The sequence below is a fragment of the Drosophila arizonae genome, chromosome 2 (assembly GCF_054131065.1).
Source record: "Drosophila arizonae isolate 15081-1271.41 chromosome 2, UAZ_ARI_1.0, whole genome shotgun sequence".
Taxonomy (NCBI): domain Eukaryota; kingdom Metazoa; phylum Arthropoda; class Insecta; order Diptera; family Drosophilidae; genus Drosophila; species Drosophila arizonae.
In genome coordinates this window covers 23080125-23099811 of record NC_142922.1, presented here as the reverse complement: position 1 = coordinate 23099811, position 19687 = coordinate 23080125, and the positions used below count along the sequence as shown (strand labels likewise).

General features: G+C 38.2%; 1 protein-coding gene across 1 annotated transcript in view; it reads right to left on the bottom strand.

The window, feature by feature from the left end:
• zfh1 (Zn finger homeodomain 1) overlaps positions 1-17445 on the bottom strand; it is a 33403-nt gene extending 15958 nt beyond the window's left edge. Inside the window, exons 1-3 of the mRNA XM_018015600.2 lie at positions 16834-17445; positions 2507-2664; positions 1704-2426 (exon numbers count right to left, since the gene is read on the bottom strand). Coding sequence (XP_017871089.1) covers positions 1704-2426; positions 2507-2664; positions 16834-16930 — 978 coding nt within the window. The 5' untranslated portion in view covers positions 16931-17445. The remainder of the gene's footprint in view (positions 1-1703; positions 2427-2506; positions 2665-16833) is intronic.
• Between the last annotated feature and the right edge of the window lie 2242 nt (positions 17446-19687).

The following is a 19687-nucleotide window of genomic DNA, read 5'->3' as shown; positions in this document are numbered from 1 at the left end:
TTCAGTTTGGTTCTGCTGCTGTTGTTTTTGTTATTTTGTTGTGCCTATTCTTTTTTATTATGACGGTGTTGCTTATCATAGTTTATAGTGCTTGTTGTTGTTCTCGCTTGTTGTTGCCTTGCTGATAAACTTTACGTAAGCAGCCGTAGAAGAAGAGAAATTCATTTTAATTCCACGGAAAGAAAACCTCTTGAGTGTAGCCACAACCTCAAGTATATGTGTTATCTTCACAGAAAAAAGAAAAGAAAGGAACAGAAAAAACTACAAAGGAATTATACAGAAATTATATAGAAATACTACAGAAACTGGCCTGTCCCATGTGTTTTAGGCTTTATCTGGGACTTAATCATTTTCTCATTTGCCTTCGATATATTTTATAAATCCAACATATACATGTACATATATACATATATACACTTGTATATAATTCATATTGTGTCAACAGGAAACGTGGGCACATGCATAAGGTTGACGTTGTGCTTGGCACCGTTGTTATCCGTCTTACGTTATCGTTGCCCATTTTCCGTTCACTTGCGATGCCAACAACAACAACAGCAACAACTGCGACTACAACTACAGCTACAACAACACAAGTCTGAACAAAGCCTGCGCATTGTGTTCAATGTTCGTTGCTCAAAGATCAACCGAGAGGCGAATGCTGTGCGTGTCGCTGATCAGTTCTGAGCGAGAGTCTTAAATTAACTGGTAGCTGCTGGCAGGAGGCGGGCAAGGGGTATTGGATCCATCTCATGAGTAACTTGCACTTGTTGCGCTCAATCGTACTCAACATGAACTTCAACCCAGCACAACAACAACAACAGTAACACGGGCAAAACCCAGTCTCTATAAGGAACATTGTTTTTATCAGTCGGGCGACTTGAGCGATTTCTGAATCACTGGGTGTGAAGTACAATATATAATCATGTATGTAGATATTGTATATAAAGAGCATAGGCAGAAAGATAAGATAAGATAGTTAAAGTTTTGGTTGGTTGGTTGGTTGGTATTTAATGAGTATAGGCAGAAAGATAAGATAAGATTGTTAAACTTTTGGTTGAGCAAAGTTTCTTAAAGCACATACAAATTTTTAGTTAATATTTCAAATATACTGTGAGTCCAGGAAGTCTGGGTATGCTGGCAGAAGAAGGCGTCGCAGACCCAATAAAGTATATTGTTTTTTGATTCATTTAGTTTGAAATTACCAAAATTGATAAACTCTTTGCAAAAGATTATTATTGCTAATTTTATTTAATTACTAATTTTTTTTAATTTACGAAGCAAAGTAAATGATTTAGTCTTATAATTTCGTAGAACAGAAATAATGAACTAGTTCAAATTTGTAGCTTCGAGTCAAAATCTCAAATTTTAAATCTCTCTTTATGAGTTCCCTAGCATGAATGAACTAGTTCAAAATTGTGAGCCAAAGTCTCAAATTTTAAATCTCTTTTCATTCATGTAAAAAGTTCACCTGAAGAGTCTTAAAAGTAAAGCCAAAAATAAAACAGAACTCAGCTGAAGCTTCGACAACTGGTTCAAATTATGAGCGGAACTACTGAGCTAAAAAGTTCATTTGAGCTCAATCTTTCTATGGGGTAGATAAATTTTCAGTTAATATGTATAATATTTACATATTAGCCAAACGTATCATAGATAGATCGAGATCCAGATATATAGTTTGGGTTACATTTGAAACCTTGGCTCACCTGTGTCACATTCTGTGTGGTCTGGGGGCCCGTGGGCGAGTGCAGCAGCTGGTGCTGTTCGAGTTGCTCGCGGCTGGCGAAGGCGGCGGTGCATTGCATGCAGGGAAAGGCGGCGCCCAGGTCGCCCGTCGTGGAGCCCGGGCTGGAGGTGGAGCGCGGTGCACTCAAGTCCAGGTCGTAGGCGGAGTTGCTGCCGACGCTGCTGTTGCTGCCAGGCTGTGGCGGTGGCAGCAGCAGAGCCTGTTGCAGTTGCGGCGAATGTTGCTGCTGCTGCTGTTGTTGCTGCTGCTGCTGCTGCAGCTGTTGTTGTTGTTGCTGCTGCTGCTGGCTGGGGGAGCTGGCGGAACGGGCGGATTGCATGGCAAAGGCAGCGGCGGCCATGAACTGGGCGTGCAAGTGGGCGGGCAGCTGCGGCGGCGTGTGCGGCAGGTGGGCAAACAGATCGCTGGGCGTGGCCGCCACAGGTGAGCAGAGAGGTGAGTGCTGGCTTCTATGGCTGCTGCTGTTGCTGTTGTTGTTATTTTGATTCTTGGCTGTGTCGCTGTTGTTGTTGTTGTTGTTGGTGCTTGGAGATTTGGCGTAGCGACGACTGCTGCTGCTCAAATTGCTCCGCTCATCCTCCTCCGCCTCGCTCTCCGGCTGCGCAGCCTCAGCTGCCGCACGATGCGACTCATAGTTGAGTTTGTCGTGCGGATGCTCGCTGGCAATGTGCTCGCTGAAGGACTACAGGAGAAAGGTGAACGGTGAACGGTAAAAGGTTAAAGGTGAGCTTTACTCCCAAAGGTGTTCCAGTAGAAATTTACCTGTATGTCGGTGAAGCGCTTGTGGCACTGCGTGCAGTTGACCAAACAGTCCTCAGCTGCGCTGGCTGTGGCGCTGCTGGCCAGCTCTGGGTTGGCGGCCGCATTGCTGGGCTTGTTGTGGGCTTGGTGGTGGTGCAAACTGGAGGCCAAAGAGGAAACTGCAAGCAGAAGAGAAGAATAAAGATGAGTAAGAAAGTCACTGAAAGAATGGAAATGCCTAATTGAACTGGTTGAGAAATTTCTGTTCATATATAGCTGAGTATTTAAAATGAAATTTACATTGGATCTAAAATGATGTAAAATGTTAAAAAAAATATAAATGTACATATATTAATATATTATAAATATTAAATTAAATACTAATTAATTAAATAGTGTATTAAAATTATTAATTATTATATATATGTATTATATATGTATTAAAAATATATTATATTTTCATAATTTTTGAACTATTCCAGTGGAATAAGAATCTACAGCATAAGAATCTAATTATTAAATATTATTTATATAACTGAAAATAATCAAAAAAAATTCTTTAATTTATATATAGCTTATATTTATTTTTATTGTATCTAAATGTATAAAATATATTTAAAATATTTTTGTTTATATGTTCTATTTTTTAATTACATTTCGACAAGACTCAAAATAAAGTTGATCAACTTTGATTATTAATCATTGCACAAGATGAACGTAAATGTAGCTGAAATAACTCAGGATGGATATTTTGCAATTAAGCAACTCTTCGTTTCTTGTGCTCCTTTTGTTTTTAATGAAAACAAATTAACTGTGCGATGTGTATGGGCGATAAGCAGAAAGAGCTAAATGCCATGCCACACATAAATAAGGCAAGTGGAGCCGCGCTTTGCGGCAAGTGGCAAGCGCAACGAAGGCGAAGGCGAAGACGAAGGCAAAGGCCCTCAGCCGCAAAGCGATCTGCGTGTGTTGTTGTTGCCGTGTGGCCGAAGTCAACTCCGGCTGGAGATCAACTTTAATTTCGTGGCAAATCAACTTTACCGCTGCCAAAGCCCTGATTCCCCAACCACTGCTCCACCGTCGAGCCGAGTGGTTTATTGCCATTGTGGTTGCCTTCACGCAACGTTTCCACGTAAAAGGCGATGATCTCATACGCCAATCAAAAGCAGAAAAAGAAAACAGTGGAACTGGTTTTCACACACACACACACACACACACACACACGCACACATTGGCTGAAGAGTCGACTTAATCAGTTTAAAAAAGCGTTCAAGCATGCGAAAAAGGAGATCATAAAGAACGTGGAAGCCAGCAGACGAAATAAAGAAGCAGCAGAAGAAGCAAAACAACAACAACAACAAAATAAAAAGCAAAAGTATCTCGAAGATTGCTTTGTTCAATGACGACGTCGCTGGCGATGCCGTTGCCGATGCCGAGGGTCAGCCAATTGCCACACACACACACACACACACGCACATGGTAAATGTCTCTGTGTGTGTGCGTGTGTGTGAGATACTTATGGCCGCCGAGCCGCTTGGTAAATAAGCAACTTTGTTGTATCTGCGACTGGGCCCAGGCACGTTGCAAGGTACAAAATGGAGTTTCGCTGTGTGTATCTCACAATGGGAGTCTTTGTTGTTGCTGCTGCTGCTGCTGCTGCTGCTGCTATTTGATCGCTACCTTAATTTAAGCCAATTAACCGCCTGCAGACAGACGCCGCTCATAGGGGCACTCGTATGTGCAGCTAAATTAATGGCTCTGTGCGCTGGCATACCTTGTTTCTGTGGCTGCAGCTGTAGCTGTAGCTGTAAATGTATCTGTATCTATAGTTTGTTTTTTTCCTTTTTTTTTTTTTGTATCTCTCTCTTGTTCCCCACAATCAAGCGCAATCTAAAGCAGAGTTCGTTGCACGTTCCCTTGGCATTTTCACTTTCACAATAGTCGCTCCTCTATAAATTCTTTTCGTTTTATTGATATTACGCAGTTAATTGATTCAGATACAATTTGATTTCAGTCTCTCTCTCCCCACATCCCTCTCTCTCTCACATGCGGGCACAGTCAGCTAAAGTGCCTAAAGTAATTGGGAATTATGGCATTTTTGATGACGGCTTTCAGCGGCTGCCCCATTACCTATGCTAATCGCTCTAATTAGGGCTCCACATTAACTCACGACTTTGCGCCCATTCTAAATGCCATTAAAAAACATAAATAAATATGTATAAAACAACAACAACAACAACTACTACTACTACAACAACAGACAGCAGCTGTTTGTATTACAGCACTTTTTGGTCGCGTTCAAAATTTCAGTTAATAATTTTCGGAAAATTTATTTCTTGCTGCTCGTTTAATGACGCTTTTATTAAATGAATCTGTCGGCCATTCGGCTCATCTTAATAAAATATGCAAGTTGTTAAAAATTTGAGCCACAAAGAGAAGCAGCAACAACAACAACAATAAGAGCGACAACAGCAACAACAACAACAAAAAGCAGCATATTAAGACACCAAACAAATTTTATGGGTTTTTTCATCAACATAATGGCGGGGTTTCTGACGCTGTTTGTCTGCGTGTGCACGTATATGTATGTGTGTGTGTGCGTGTGTGCTTGTGTGCGACAGTCAACACTCAACAAGTGTGTCACCAGCTCATTTAGTTCAATCAATTTTTCATAACAGAAATTATTAACGCAACGTGGAAAAAGCCGTTTCGCGTTTTACACTTATATTTCGTATACCCTGTAATGGCTAAAAGTGCGTAGGCAGGGGTATGCTCAACAGCAGCAAGAGACTGGGGAGTGAATAGATCAAATTCAAATAAATTCAATTATCTGCAACTTATCAAGTGCATCTTTGATTTATAAGGTATCTGCTCGTTCAGCATGCATATTTGTTTTCCGTTCTCAACGGTATTGAAAGTGTCTGCAAATTAATATCAATTTGTGAAATGTGAAAAAAAAAACCAAATAGATTTCAAACGAATTTTGATAGTCGCATCAAATGTTTTCTGTTTGTTTTGCTCTGCAATTGTTGCTTTAGTGTTTCGTGTTGTTGTTGTTGTTGAGCTGGCCAACTATTTGGCGCTTACGCAGGCCAATTGAAGTTGATTGATAGTGTTTTATACATATACATATATAGTCTATAGAGTGTAAGAGAGTGAGGGAGAGAGACGGTGAGATGGAGAGTTCATCAAAGAATATCTGCTATGTATCTTAATCTATTTTCTGGTTGATGGAATGTCTTTTATGAGCACGATTCCATGGCTAAAACACTTCTAAGGCGCAAAATATTGATATTTAGCGGTATTAGAGCCAAATATTTTAGAGACCTGTTAAAGCTCCTTGTTTTAGCAGTGCGCTGTTAACTAATAGCAAACTCTTTTAAGATAACAGCCTCAATTGGTTCGCTGTTAATCGCTACAAGCTTTAGCAGGGAAATGTTAATTAACATATTGAGCGTCTGCTAAAAGCAGCTTAGACTGCATTGACAGCTGCTAGGCTTAAAAGTTCGTTGTTTATTCTTGCTTAAACAGAAATAAATGTTTATTTGCATTAAATGGTTAAAGCTAAATATATTGCTATTAAAATGCCAAGTTTTATGGACTTTGAAATAAAATTGAAAATAGAAATCAGTGTAAGAAACGGTGGGAATTGCTTTGACAGTTCGTAAGGCGCAAAATATATTTTGACAGCATGTGAAATGAAAGCTGCACACAAATTTATGTCGCACGAATGCCAAACCAGCAACAGCAACAACAACAAGAACAACAATAGCAACATTTAAAACAATAAAGAATATAATATTAGACTTGTCGTGCGATTGGAGCTCATGAAATGCCGTGTGGCTCGGATTGCTCAACTCAATTCAGAAACAAAATGGAATGGAATTAAGGAATTGGTGTCAATACTGCTTCACCTGTGTGTGCCGCTACACGCGCAGCCGAAAATAGTGCCGGCATGAAAGGGGACGGCTATTATAAATAATATATATAATTTGTATATGTGGGTGGGGGGAAAACAGCGTAAATCAATAATAAAAACAATTTCATCTCTCTGTGTGTATGTGTGTGTGTGTGTTTGTGTGTGCTGTGGCGACAGATACATTTGCTGCTGTTGCGGTATTTTGTGCGTCCAACTAATTTTATGTGCTTTTTATTGCCAGCTTTTATTAGCCCAGACATTTTTCCGCTAAGCCCGGCTAATGCAAATTTATTTATTTCGTTTCATTTGATTTGGCCAACTTTTCTCTCAATGCTGCTGCCTTTCGCCTTTCGCGTTTCACGTTTAATTTATGGCCGGCGGTTGCTGGCGGACAGCTCTTACCTGCGCCGCAGCGCTCGCATCTGATGGAACATTTCTCATGCTCATTTGGCTGTCAGATTTTAAAGTGTTTTTAATATTTCAATGACAGGCGCTTGTCAAACACCGGGCCAGGCCGGGCCGGGCCGTATCGGACCGGATCCGCCCGAAATGTAAACCGATGACACTTTCTATACATTTTTTGTTTTCTTCATTTATTTAAGTTTTTTTTCTTTTTTTTTTCTTCCAACTCAGGTAAGGAAATTTGTTGCTACTTTAGACATTTCTAATTGTTTAATTGTTGTTGTTGTTGTTGTTGCTAAAGCGCTGACGCAGTTGCAGACAAATGGCCGACAGGTGGCGCCGCTTTCAATGACAATCGCCTGGCTGAGTTAATTTTTTTTTTAGATTTTTTTTTCAGCTTTTGCCCGTAAATAATAAACATAAAATTTTTAGCACTTAATTATAAACAGAGACAACTCGTTGCAGCAGCAGCACCAACTCATTTGCAGCTAGTCAACATTTTTAGCATATTTATTAAATAAATTTCGCATAAAATTAGCTGCAAATGGCAGATGGCAATAAACAGAGAGAGAGAGAGAGAGAGAGAGAGGAGTGGGGGCGTGGTAGTTAGGCTAATTGCGTAATGTAAGCGACACCTCACTTAATTTGTTGATTTAGCGATTAATTGGCATGTAAATGTAAACCGCTGGGAATGAGCCGGCAATTGTTTAGGTGCGAATGGCTCCAATAACGGAATGGGAATCGAATGCTAGAAACGAAAGCAAATGCCGTGCGAAAGTTTACAGCAATCTGGCAACGCTGGGCGTGGGCTCAACTCTTGCTCGGTTTGTCTCACGGACTGCCTGTCCCGACTGTCCGTCCGTCCGTCCGTCCGTCCGTTCTCAAGTGGCACTTGAGCCGCATATGAAAAACATATGCCCAAAACGCAAAAGACCCCGACTCAAATGCCAAGTAATAATCGCCGAGGCGTGCTAAATTTGGAACTCGCATAGGGCACTTAAAGGTGCATGAGGCAGAGGCATACACATATATGTGCCTAGTATCTGTGTGTGTGTGTGTGTGTGTGAGCACAAAGGTGGCTTAGGTAAGAGAACTGCTGCGTGGCAATGGCAAAGGTGGTGCCTGGAGTCGCTGCAGTCGTCGCTCCGTTTTCAGCTATAAATAGCGCTGCGATCACTGCAAAGGGAGTAGATGCCAAAACGTAGCCAACGCATTTTGCCCTTTACTTGGTTTTTATTTATTTGTGCAGCGCACTGCGAGTAGCTGGCGATGTAGCCTCTGCCTCTGTCTCTGTCTCTGCCTCTGCCTCTGCTCCTGCTGCTGCTTCAGCTGACTGCCAGGTTTATTTTATTTGTAGCATTTGCTTTGCTGAGTGTGAAATTTTAATAGCCAACCGAGCCGTGTCCGTCACTGACTCCTGCTGATGCTGCTGAGACTGCTGAGACTGCTGCGGCTGCTGCTTGGGCATGTGTGTGTCCTCAGTGCAGCATATGTGCTCTCTGGCCGCACTCTATTTTTGTGATTTACCTTGAAAAACTCTGCTCGCTGCGTAGGCGTTCGCTTGCAATTACACCAACGAAATATGCCTCCATGTAAAGCATATGTAAAAATACTATACATACATACATACATATATACATACATATGCCAACTTCAAGGGGAAGCGCATAGCTGCAACAGCTGCGCAGGGCATAGCTGACAGCTGAGATTAGCAATTGGCAGAAAGTTTTCTTAATCAATTATTTCAGAGATATCTTTTAAAGCAACAATAAAAGCTTGCAGTAAACTTCTATAAATGCACAAAATTAAGGTAAATCTCATATAAACATACATACATATATAAGAGATTAATTCTCCAAAGATTCGATTGAGTTATTTCAGACTATTAATAAATAAATACAAAGAAATAAAATATATAAAATGATGAAAAATAAATCTAATCAAAAAAAAAAAAAAAAAAAAAAAAAAAAATAAATAAATAAATAAATAAAATAATAATAATAATAATAATAATAGTAATAAAAAATTAATATAAATAAGTGGACAAAAAAAAAATTGAAAAAAATGTATATAATAATAAATATATAAAGAAATAGTTATATAAAAATAATATAATCCCTAAAACGTTTAAAAACAAACAAAATTTAATATCACAAACTTATTGAAAAAAAAAAAAAAAATAATAAATTATATAAAATTATATCCTAATATTATTCTGAATAAATTTTATGAATTTGTTTTTTTTTTTTATTATTTTCATCTTTAATAATTTACAAAAATATTTATTAAAAAATAATAAAAAATAAAGGACAGTCTTAAAGTAAATTATAAGAAATTATCATGTTAATGGTAACAAAATTTAATGAATTTATTCCAATCAACTATTTCATTTAATAAATTTCATTTAATAAGTAATTAAATGCTTTTCTAACCTTTTCTGCTAATATTTGATTGTATTAACAATGCCATTTACATTTAGCAAATGAATTTATATTCATTTTGTCAGCTAATTGAAATATTTGAGCATAATAAATTTCTGTGTTCAGTGCAATGCATAAAAGTCAAGTGAAATGTATCGATGCATTTAATATTTGTTTTATTTTTTGTTTTTCTTGCCTTTTGTTTATTTTTCTTGCACTATTTTTTTGGTTTGCTTTCAACTTTTAACAATTATTGTGAAATTTATTGCAATTGAACGGCAATCAGAGTGTAACCAATGCAGCTTCTGCCCTGGCCCTATGCCCCTTTCTCCCCCTGCTCCCCTCCTCGTCTCTGGCAACTGGGAACAGTTAACAAAAATCGTTTACATGTTAAATTGTGCCTGGCAACCGTTAAGCGCTGTTTGAATATCGACTCCAACCGGCCGTAGCACTCTACGGCTGCTGTGCCACGCCCCTGCCCCACCTGCCTCCACCGCTGTTGCTGTTGCAATTTCGCAAGCCCTTTGGCTACACCTTTTGGGTTGGTCGCATTCGCTTTGTTTGCGCCACGATTTTTGTTTCGCTTGTTTTTTTGTTACTTTTTGGCAAATTTTGTTTCTTTTTTATATATTTTTTTTGGCGTTGTTGTCTCGTCGTGTGGCTGGCATTAAATAAATAAGCAAGTAAAACCAAAAAAAAGAGACGAACATTTTTTTCGGCAGCTTTTTTCATTTTGGAGGCGCTGAGCCTGGCACTGGCTAGGGGACAGGAGCTGGGTGGAGGCCAGGGGCTGAGTGGGGGACTGGGGCTGTGCAGCATTCCGTGCAATTTTCACTTTACAACTGTTTCAAAGTTATCTTTGTTTCAATTGTGTGCACAAAGGCAACAGCAATGGGCACAAATAAAAACAAAAATATTGGCAAACAATTTTTGCTTGGCAAAAAGTATAAAATAAAATGCGGCAAATAATTTGCACAAAGCTGCGGCAGGTTGCAGCAGCAGCAGCAGCAGCAGCAGCAAGAGCAGGAGCAGGAGTAGGAGTAGGAGCAGGAGCAGCCATGGCAGTTGCAGAATATCAAAGTAAATATCCAGAGTACCTTTTGGCCATTGATTTATGGTGCTTGAAGAGCTCCAATTGAGCTTTTTAAAGGCGCTTACAATAAACAATGAATAGAAAATGTATTTGCAAGAGCAACAGCACTTGGCAGCTGCTCAAAAATGTTGCTAGACAATCGCACACACACACACACAGATACACACACACCCATAGACATCTATTTAGATACGATCAGTCTAGTGTCTGTGCTTAAGCAAACAAGTTGTCTTGAGGCATTAACTGCGCTTGTTCAAATTAATCATTTTGCAGCCAGCCACTCGCAAATAGTTGGGCGAAAGTTTGTTTAATTTCGATTACCAGACGCAGCTTCAGCTTCAGGTTTATGCAGGAGCCAGGAGCCAGGAGCTGGCATCCAGGAGACAGCAGACAGGAGCGTATGTCAACGTGAGACTCTAGCCTAGCACGAGGCTGGTAACAATATAAATGACAGCACCGACAGCACCAGCATATAAAACTGACATTCACTGACATCCCAAAATGATTAATTAACAGCGCAGCAAGCCCAGCCGAGTCAAGTCGCATCGACTCAAGCGTCTGCCTAGATAAATGATACGAGCCAGCATTGTCCAGAGGATGTGTTGAAAATATGCCCCAAAGATTTGCTTAATGAAAAACCAAACAAAACAGTAAATGAAGAACAAGCACGAAATGTGAAGAGGCAGAAGGAAATAGCAATCGATAATAGTGAAATTAGGTTGGCTTATCGATAAGTGGGTAAATCGATAAGTATGTGTAGGGCCCTCGCATGAAATATGAAGAGACTATAGAAGTTTCACTCGCTAACAATTTATATAGGAATCGATAATATAGGAATCGATAATTGATCGATAACACGATACATTTTGATGACAACTATCTAATGTTCTTATATTAAGCTGATATTTAAGAGCAGAATAGATTGTATGCATTATAAAATTATTATTATTAATACAAAATATGTAGACAAAGTCCACGACAAATTTATGCAGATTTGCTTGGCCTAGAAACTACAGGAAGTGGCCGAAACATTCTGTCAAGTTAAAAGTAAATAAAAATATAATCATAATATTATATTAACAAGCAACAATTTCCATAAACAAGAACCAAAAACCAACAACCAAATCGTGTTCATATAACATATATGAGAATATAAAGCTGGACGTCAAGAAATTAGCAGAGCTTTCAGCATTGATTTACTGTTGCACGAGGCAGACCGAATGCCAGGTATCGTCGGTCGGGGGAGGGAGGGGCGTTACCAAATACATAATTTGTGTGTAGGTGATAACACGGAGACAGACAGGTTTTTAGCTCTGGTGTTTTGGGCTAACAAAATTTTTGATTTATGACATTTTGGAGCAATTTCGAAACGCGACAAACACACGCCCAAAAAAAAAAAACCAAACGAGTTTCGCCCAGAGAAGAGAGCGGGCCGAGGCCAGGGAGAAGCGAGCAGCAGCGAGCAGTGAGCAGCGAGCAGCGAACAGCGTTTTCAATGTAGCAGCGATTAATACACATCGAGGCCGCAGCTGCCCAGTGACATCAAAAGGCGGCCCAGACAAACAACAAACAACCGGAAAAAAAGCGAAGCAAAGATACATTTTGTATCTTCAGCCGTGTCTTCTTTGTATCTGTGTGTAGTAGTTCTTATAAGCATATGGGGCAACCTGTGCCTGATCGATCGATTAGCTGCGCCCATTTTCTGTTGGCTTTTAGACGCCTGCCGCCTGCCACCTACAACGGCCCACTTTACACGGCAAGAAACGCAGGGGCCGCTACTTAAATGCCCATAAATTATAATTTATTGTGTGGCCTGGCGCACGGGCGACCGAGAGTTGTTTCTTAAATCTTGCGTCGATTATCAAATTTTATTGTGCTATAAAAATTTCTATATAAATTATTTCAGTGTATTGACAGTATTTAAAATATAGATAGATTTATAGAAAAAGTATGGGGAAAAATACAGATTTTTGCGAAAAATTTAGAAATTAAAAAAATAAGATATAGCCCAAGTATACGAATATTTATAGCAAAATAGGTAAATTAGAATCTAGTGATATATGTATATTTAGCAAAAAATATCTGCACTTTAAGATTCATATAAATCATCTAAATTCTTAAGAAAGTACAGCATAAGCTTGGAAAAGTTAGGACAATATAAAAGATTGTAATGAGATTCCTATAACTTTTTTTTTTTTTTTATACCCTGAACCCATTGAAAATGGGAAATCAGGGTATAATGGTTTTGTGAAAAGTATGTAACAGGCAGAAGGAATCATCGCAGACCCCATAAAGTATATATATTCTTGATCAGGACGACGAGCTGAGTCGATATAGCCCTGTCCGTCTGTCCGTCCGTCCGTCCGTCCGTCCGTCCGTCCGTCCGTCCGTATGAGCAAAAGGATCTCAGAAGATATAAGAGCTAGAGAGCTGAAATTTGGCAAGCATACTCGTGTATACCATAGGCAGTACAAGTTTGCTTTATTTTTTCGATAACTCATCCGATAACTTTTTTATCGAGAATAATCGAAAAATCGACAATGTTTTTTCAGCTTATTTTGAACACTTTTAGACCTGGAGACTTCAAATTTGCGTTGTATATAAAGTTAATGGATACAAAGATTTTGTAATTTACAGATTTTGGATACCACGCCCCCTTCGCCCCCAATTTGTAAAAAACGCATTTCAAGTACTAGAGACTTGTGCTTTGAAATGTACACACATTTAAGCCATATGATTACGCTCTAAAAGTTTCATTAAGATCGTATGTCTACAAAAGAAATTATTCAACAAATAAATTCTCGTTATATTGCCCACACTGCAGTGCAGCCCAAGCGCAGCCGCTGCTAGCTGCGCAGTTTGCAAAGCGCGTGCTTATACGTGCATGTGTATGTATGTGTGCATAAAAGAAGTCCAGAATGATTAGAATATCAGTTTGGAGGGTTCAGGGTATCTCCTAGTCGAGCAGTCTCGACTGGAGCCTTCTTACTTGTTTTTTGTATATGTGTATATACAATATTTTATTACAGACTTAACTTATTGACAGACTTAAGAGCCTTTTCAAACTTTCTTACACTAATAAAGATTCCTAAAAAATATATCTATTATTAAATGTATTATAATTATTTATCATTATATTATTTTTTATTTTTATACTATTATTTAAGACATCTTAAGATATTCTGCTTTTATTATGTTTTAAAGTTTTCTCGTTTGATATTATTATTTATATTATCATTATTAACAACAACCAATACATGGCCAACATTCTCGTATATTTCTATAACGAATTTCATTCAAATGTTTTCATCTATTATTGCAATGCATCTTTCTAAAGATTCTCTAAATGCTTTGGCTGAAATCAATCATTGTAAATGGCAACATTTTCAGATTTATGGCATATCACAGGGAAGGCTAATAAATCATAGCAATAGCTGACAAGTTAAGAAACTGCCCTCGTTTTAGCTATTTAGCTATGCAGTGATTCCCTTTCCCTTTCCCTTTCCCTTGCCCTCCACTGCGAACATGTGCAATTAATCCGTATGTTTAGCGCTGCTTATTAATTGTCACAGCTTTGAAATGTGAATTCACATGTGAAAGTGAGTGTGAATGTGAGTGTGAATGCGAGTGTGAATGTGAATGTGAATATGCTTGTAGACTGGCACCCAGACACAGACGTGAGTCGTGAGTCGTGAGACATGAACGTGGGCAGTGGCTATAATGAAATTGCGCCATAAATTTGTAGCTCATTTTCGTAGCACGCTTTCCAGTTTCCATTTCCCATTTCCCATTGCCAACCAAATAAAATCGAAGCTATTTTAAATGAATTTTCCTAGCTGCGGTGCATTTGTTAACACCTTCACTTTAGTCGGGGCGTTGATGAGCTTCGCCCACTGACAGTTTAATGTTTTGTTTACACTTGGATTGGCTGTTTAATCAATTGAATTCGGATTTCGAGAAAACCGAAATGGAAGTCTTCAGTATGGGAAATTCCCATATTGCAACCACACAATCAATCAATGGAACCCAACCGCTGCCATTTGCCCGGCAGCAGCTCGAACAGGTTTAGCCGGGTTTTCAGCAAGTGGAACGGAGACGGAGACAGTTTCGACGTGTTCTACCTGTTCGCGTGCGCATGTCACACAGGTGTGTGGTGTGTTCTCTATATATATATATGTGTGTGTGTGGCTGTGTTTGTGTGAATGGTGGTGACGTTGATGTTGTAGGAGGCGCCAGCACTTGACTCTCAGCCATTGCGCTGTTAGCTGCCTACCTGCCGCACCACCTGTCTCGGCTGCTGCCTCTGCCCACCTACAGCAGCTAATCGCATCTTACTCTCGGCCAAGGCAACGCGCTGCCAACGGCTGCCAACAAATCAAATTCGAATGCGTTTGCAATTGGTCGCAGCAAAAATCGTACGATATACAAAAGTCTTTTTGCGTTTTTTATATTCTTGAAGCACCCGCGTAAGAAAATATAAAAGTGAAGAAAAAAAATATTAATTCGAAGCAAAGGTAAATTCAACTTGATATCTTTGAGTACTTTGTATATAATACAATAGTAAAGGCTCATCTAGACTACACTAGTATTTCCCTTGCCTGATTTAGTTTATTGAATAATCAATAGTAAAAACAGTTTTTAATCAATTCTATACTATAAATTAATGTAAATATGCAAAAATAAATACGTAATATGAAATGCATTAGAAATGCAATTAACAAAACTATTGTTTATATATTTTTGCATATCTATAAGTAAGAACTGTATAATATGTTTATAACATCATATATTTCTTTATATCTATGAATTTAATTTATATTATAAATTTATAGTTTTATAGTTTTGAAAATATTCAGAAATTAGAATTTTTAGCAAATTAATTTTTTAGTTGGCACAAGCTTTTTCAATTTAAAACTATAAAATTTTGCGTAACAGTTTTTTTTTTTCATGTATTAACTATATTAATTCAACAAAAGAGAGATATAGTTGACAAAATTATAAAGTCATAAAAGATAAATGAATTCTACACGATGCAGCTGCAAAGTTTGTGTAAGACCCTCTATAAGGCAGCGTTCCAATGTAATTACAATACAATTAAATAATACTAAAAGTCGCAAAATATGTAAAAAGTTGTTTAACAAATATGTAAATAAAACATTTAATTTCAAGGTTTGGTTTTTCATATCTAAAAATATATTTAAATATTTAATTGTAGTTTGAAATAACTATTATTGGAATACAATAATAAGAAGGGCATAATATTATATTATGGTATAATAAACTATATAATTAGTGAAAGAGATAAAAATAAAAAATGAATCTATTATTTTTGTATTCAATTCAAAAAATGTACTAATAATGTTAAATGTTTTAATAAATCAAAATAATTATATACGATTTATAAAGATGATAATATTATTATAATATATTATTAGTAATATAATAAGATAAGATAAATAATATACACATTGCATGCTCTCAGCTCCCGTTCAATTAGTTCAATTTGCTTTAGCTCTCTAGCATATTAGTCATCCAATAGCTAATAATATATATATATTTTTTATAATATTAACTATTATTATATTTAATGGATTACTATTTTTAATGATACAATCTATGAAAGCAATTGGTTTCCCTTTCAACCCGTAGGTCTCTTAACTATTTTCATTCATATCTTCTATATTCATATTCCAACTCTGAACTAGAACTAGTATTTATAAGAAATAAAACAAATGAAAATGTAAATAATATTTCTTATACTGATAATGTAAAGAAATACAATTGGCTTTCATTTGAAATCTTTTTAATATGCCGATCAGAGCATTTCGAATTCTGCATAGCAATTCAATATTTTTTAGCTGAAACCCTTTTTTACTTGCTTCGCACGCGCGCGTGTGTGTGTGTGTGTGTGTGTGTCGTTCATAGGAGTTTATTTTCAAGACTGTAGCTGGGAGGTGATTAAACAGCGCCTGCATAGCCAGCGCTTCGCTTGTGGTCGCTCGACTGTGCTGAAGGAGCGATCGGGCTCGATGAGCTCAGGCAGCAAGCGCTTGAGCTGCCTTGGCGTAGGAGGCGAAGCGCATGGAAATTCGATCGCTCTCGCTCCTTCTCTCTCTCTCTCTCTTTCTGTTTCTCTCTCTGTCTGTTTTATTGTTATTTACTTATATTTTTGCTGTGTCGCTTACTCGTTTAAGGTGAATTTCTGTTTGGGGGACCACACAGTTGCTGAAAAATGGCGGCGTTTCATTGGAAATGTTTTGACATTGACACTGAGCAGCAGCAGCGCTTGGCATAGATTTGATTGGCTTTTGGCGCGTTTTGCAAAAGTTGAATGAATTGGAGCACACACACACAGACACACACACACATAGACGAAGCGTATTCACACTCAGACAAAGTTCAATTGCATCGCGCTGATAATGCAAAATGAATTTCTAGACAATTGAGATGGAGATGATTCATCGCAAGATTCTGAAGTTTTTTTTTTTGCGATCTTGGTTTGGCTTGGACTTACACTGCATGGAGAAGGCTGTGGACGATGGCATGCTCTGCTGTATAATGTTATCCTCTTGGCCAAAACGTGTAGACGATGGCGCCAAACAGGACAACATTGGAATGCTTTTTGTTGCTGTTATTGTTGTCGTTGTTGTTGTTTTTGTTGCACTTTCTGTGTTCCACAAGTTTGGTGTGTTTTGCTTTAATTACGGTTCGATTGGTAGCTTTTGTTGTCAAGTGTTTTGGATCTGGGTTCGATTAGAAAGGTTTGCTTAAGCACACACGTGTAGCGGCCATTGGAGCAGCTTGTTTTTTTTTTTTTTTTGTTATTTTTCTTTGTATTTACTTGTTGTACTATATTCCGATTGAAAACATTATTTTTGTTTGATTTTATTTAATATGGGCACTATTTGTGTTTTTGAATTTCGAATGTGGTTCGGTGCACACTGCGCGTTGAGATTGAGATACTTCTTTTTGCTTTTGGTTTTTCGACTCGGCGATTTCTACAATTGTTTTTCAAATGCGTTGGCTTTTGAGCGCTGTGGGGGAGCAGCGCGTGTGCGGCCGACGCGACGTCTAGAATACAACTAACGGTTTCTGTTGATTTCTGTTTTCTACGTTGGCCTGCCTCAGTTCAGATTCTGCTTCTGCTTCACAATATCAAATACAACATCTCTGCCTGCCAGTGTGTGTGTGTGTGTGTGAGGGTGCCTCAGTATATTTGTGCTCGGCACAAAGCGAGAGCGAACAGCCGAACGCGAGAGCGACTGAGCGAGAGAGCAACGAGCACATTTATTATGTGGTAGTTTAACGTAGCTCTGTGTGTGTGTGTGTTTGTGTGTGTCACCCATACACCAATAACAGGCAGCGGCCATATAACAGAACGACGACAACGTGTAACGGCGCACCGTTTGTTGATAGTGTGTGTCTTTGGCTGTGTGCGTGGCGGCAGCGCGCTGCCGAGGTGATATGACAACACACCCCCGCCCCCATTTATTGCTCTACTGTATATGTGTGTGTGTAAGTGCGGGGGTATTGGTGGTGCGACGCTCTCCAATTGGAGAGAGCGAATCAGTATTTGGCCTCTGTTACTGTTAACGTTAATGCCAGAGACTGTGCGCGTTATCGTAAGCTGTTACGTTACGATATTCGCCTAAGGGGAAAATGTTAAACTTAACATTCTGGAGTGGATGTAAGCAATGTGTGTTAATACTTGATTTACTGTTTATACGCTTCGATTTTAATTCCTTGGTATTTCGATTACAAAAAATCTGAATTTCTAAGGAATTAGCCATATTTGACTTATCATTGAAGCAAAAATCATTTGCACTTAAGATTTTCTATTTGTTTGTATATGCAAGTTTTTGTGCGTTAGAGTTTCCAGCTTAAATGCATCATGTGCCTGGCCACTTTTCGCTTTTTTCGGGATTGCAACACATTTGACATTTTGTTGACGTTGACAAGAAGCAAAAGTTCTTGAGAATGTCCATCACGCACAACAGCTATGCAAGCGGGCAATAAAAATAATAACAACAGCAACAACAGCAGCAACGGCACTTGGGCAAGAGATTCAAAAGAAATAGAAACGAAAAAAGAATAAAGAATGCTTTTCGACTCTCAATCAACAAGTTGAAGCCCGCCAAAGAAATCAAAGGCAAAAGATGAAAAATAAAATAAATCCTGAAGCCGTTTGCAATGATTGCGTAGTCAAAAGTCATCAAAACTCAACAAACACACATATACACATATGTATATACATAGGCATGCAAACGTACATATACATGTGTGTGGGCCCGACGGCGAAAAAAGCAAACTCAACAACATAATAAACAATTTGTACATTAATTTTTAATGCGGTTAACATGTGTTCTACCTACCCCCACCCGACACACACACACACATACAGACACACTCACACATAGTTAAACATATGCATTTCTCACTGGCAACCGCAGCTGATTGTGTATGTGTGTGTAAAAAGGTGGAGCTTCAATAATTTTCTCACTTGAAGCCAGCGGCGACGCTGACGTTAACGTCGACGTCAACGTGAGAGAACGAGTAACAAAAAAGAGAGTGAGCATAGCGAACGGCCGTTTAGCGGTTTTTATATATTTTTTCGTGCTACTTCTCCCGCCGCATTCATTTTGTATGTTAATTAGTTCTCGCTCTTAACTCACCGTGTGCGTGTGTTTGTGTTTGTGTGTGTGCGCGCTCGCGTGGGTGTGCTAATGAGCGAGGTGTCTGTGCTGTACGCTAGGTGAGATGCGGTTGGCTCTGCTCATTTGGCATTGGTCGCTTTGCACCTGTTGCCGCCCCATTGGCTGCCGACTGCTGACTGCCAACTGTAGGCGGCCATTGCATGCCAATGGGGAATATGGCCTTTACCGTTCATTATGAGCGAACAAGAACAGGCAAAAACCAATTGGGAAAAGTTTTCTAATAAAAAAGATACTAATAAAGATCCCATACGAAATGTATTCAAATGTAAAATTTAGCTAGTTACGTAAAATAAGCTGAAAATTATAAGGCAAAATAAAATAAAAAATATAAATAATACTTTTATCATATTATTCATTGCTCGCAATAAATAATGAAAATATACAAATAAGGTTATATTTTTTTTCTTTATTTTTTTTAGTACATATAATATACAGTATCTACAAAAAAATGCATTAAAAAATTAAAATTCATTAATTTGATAAATAGGTTGAAAGAAGAAACACTAAAACATGAAATATAAGATTTATCCGAATATTAATATACTATATAATTAATTTTATTAAAATAAAAACGAATTCTCTCGGAATTTATTTTATAACTAATCTATATAAATATACTTTCCTTTTTAACCTTTTATTTATTTTTTTTTTTTA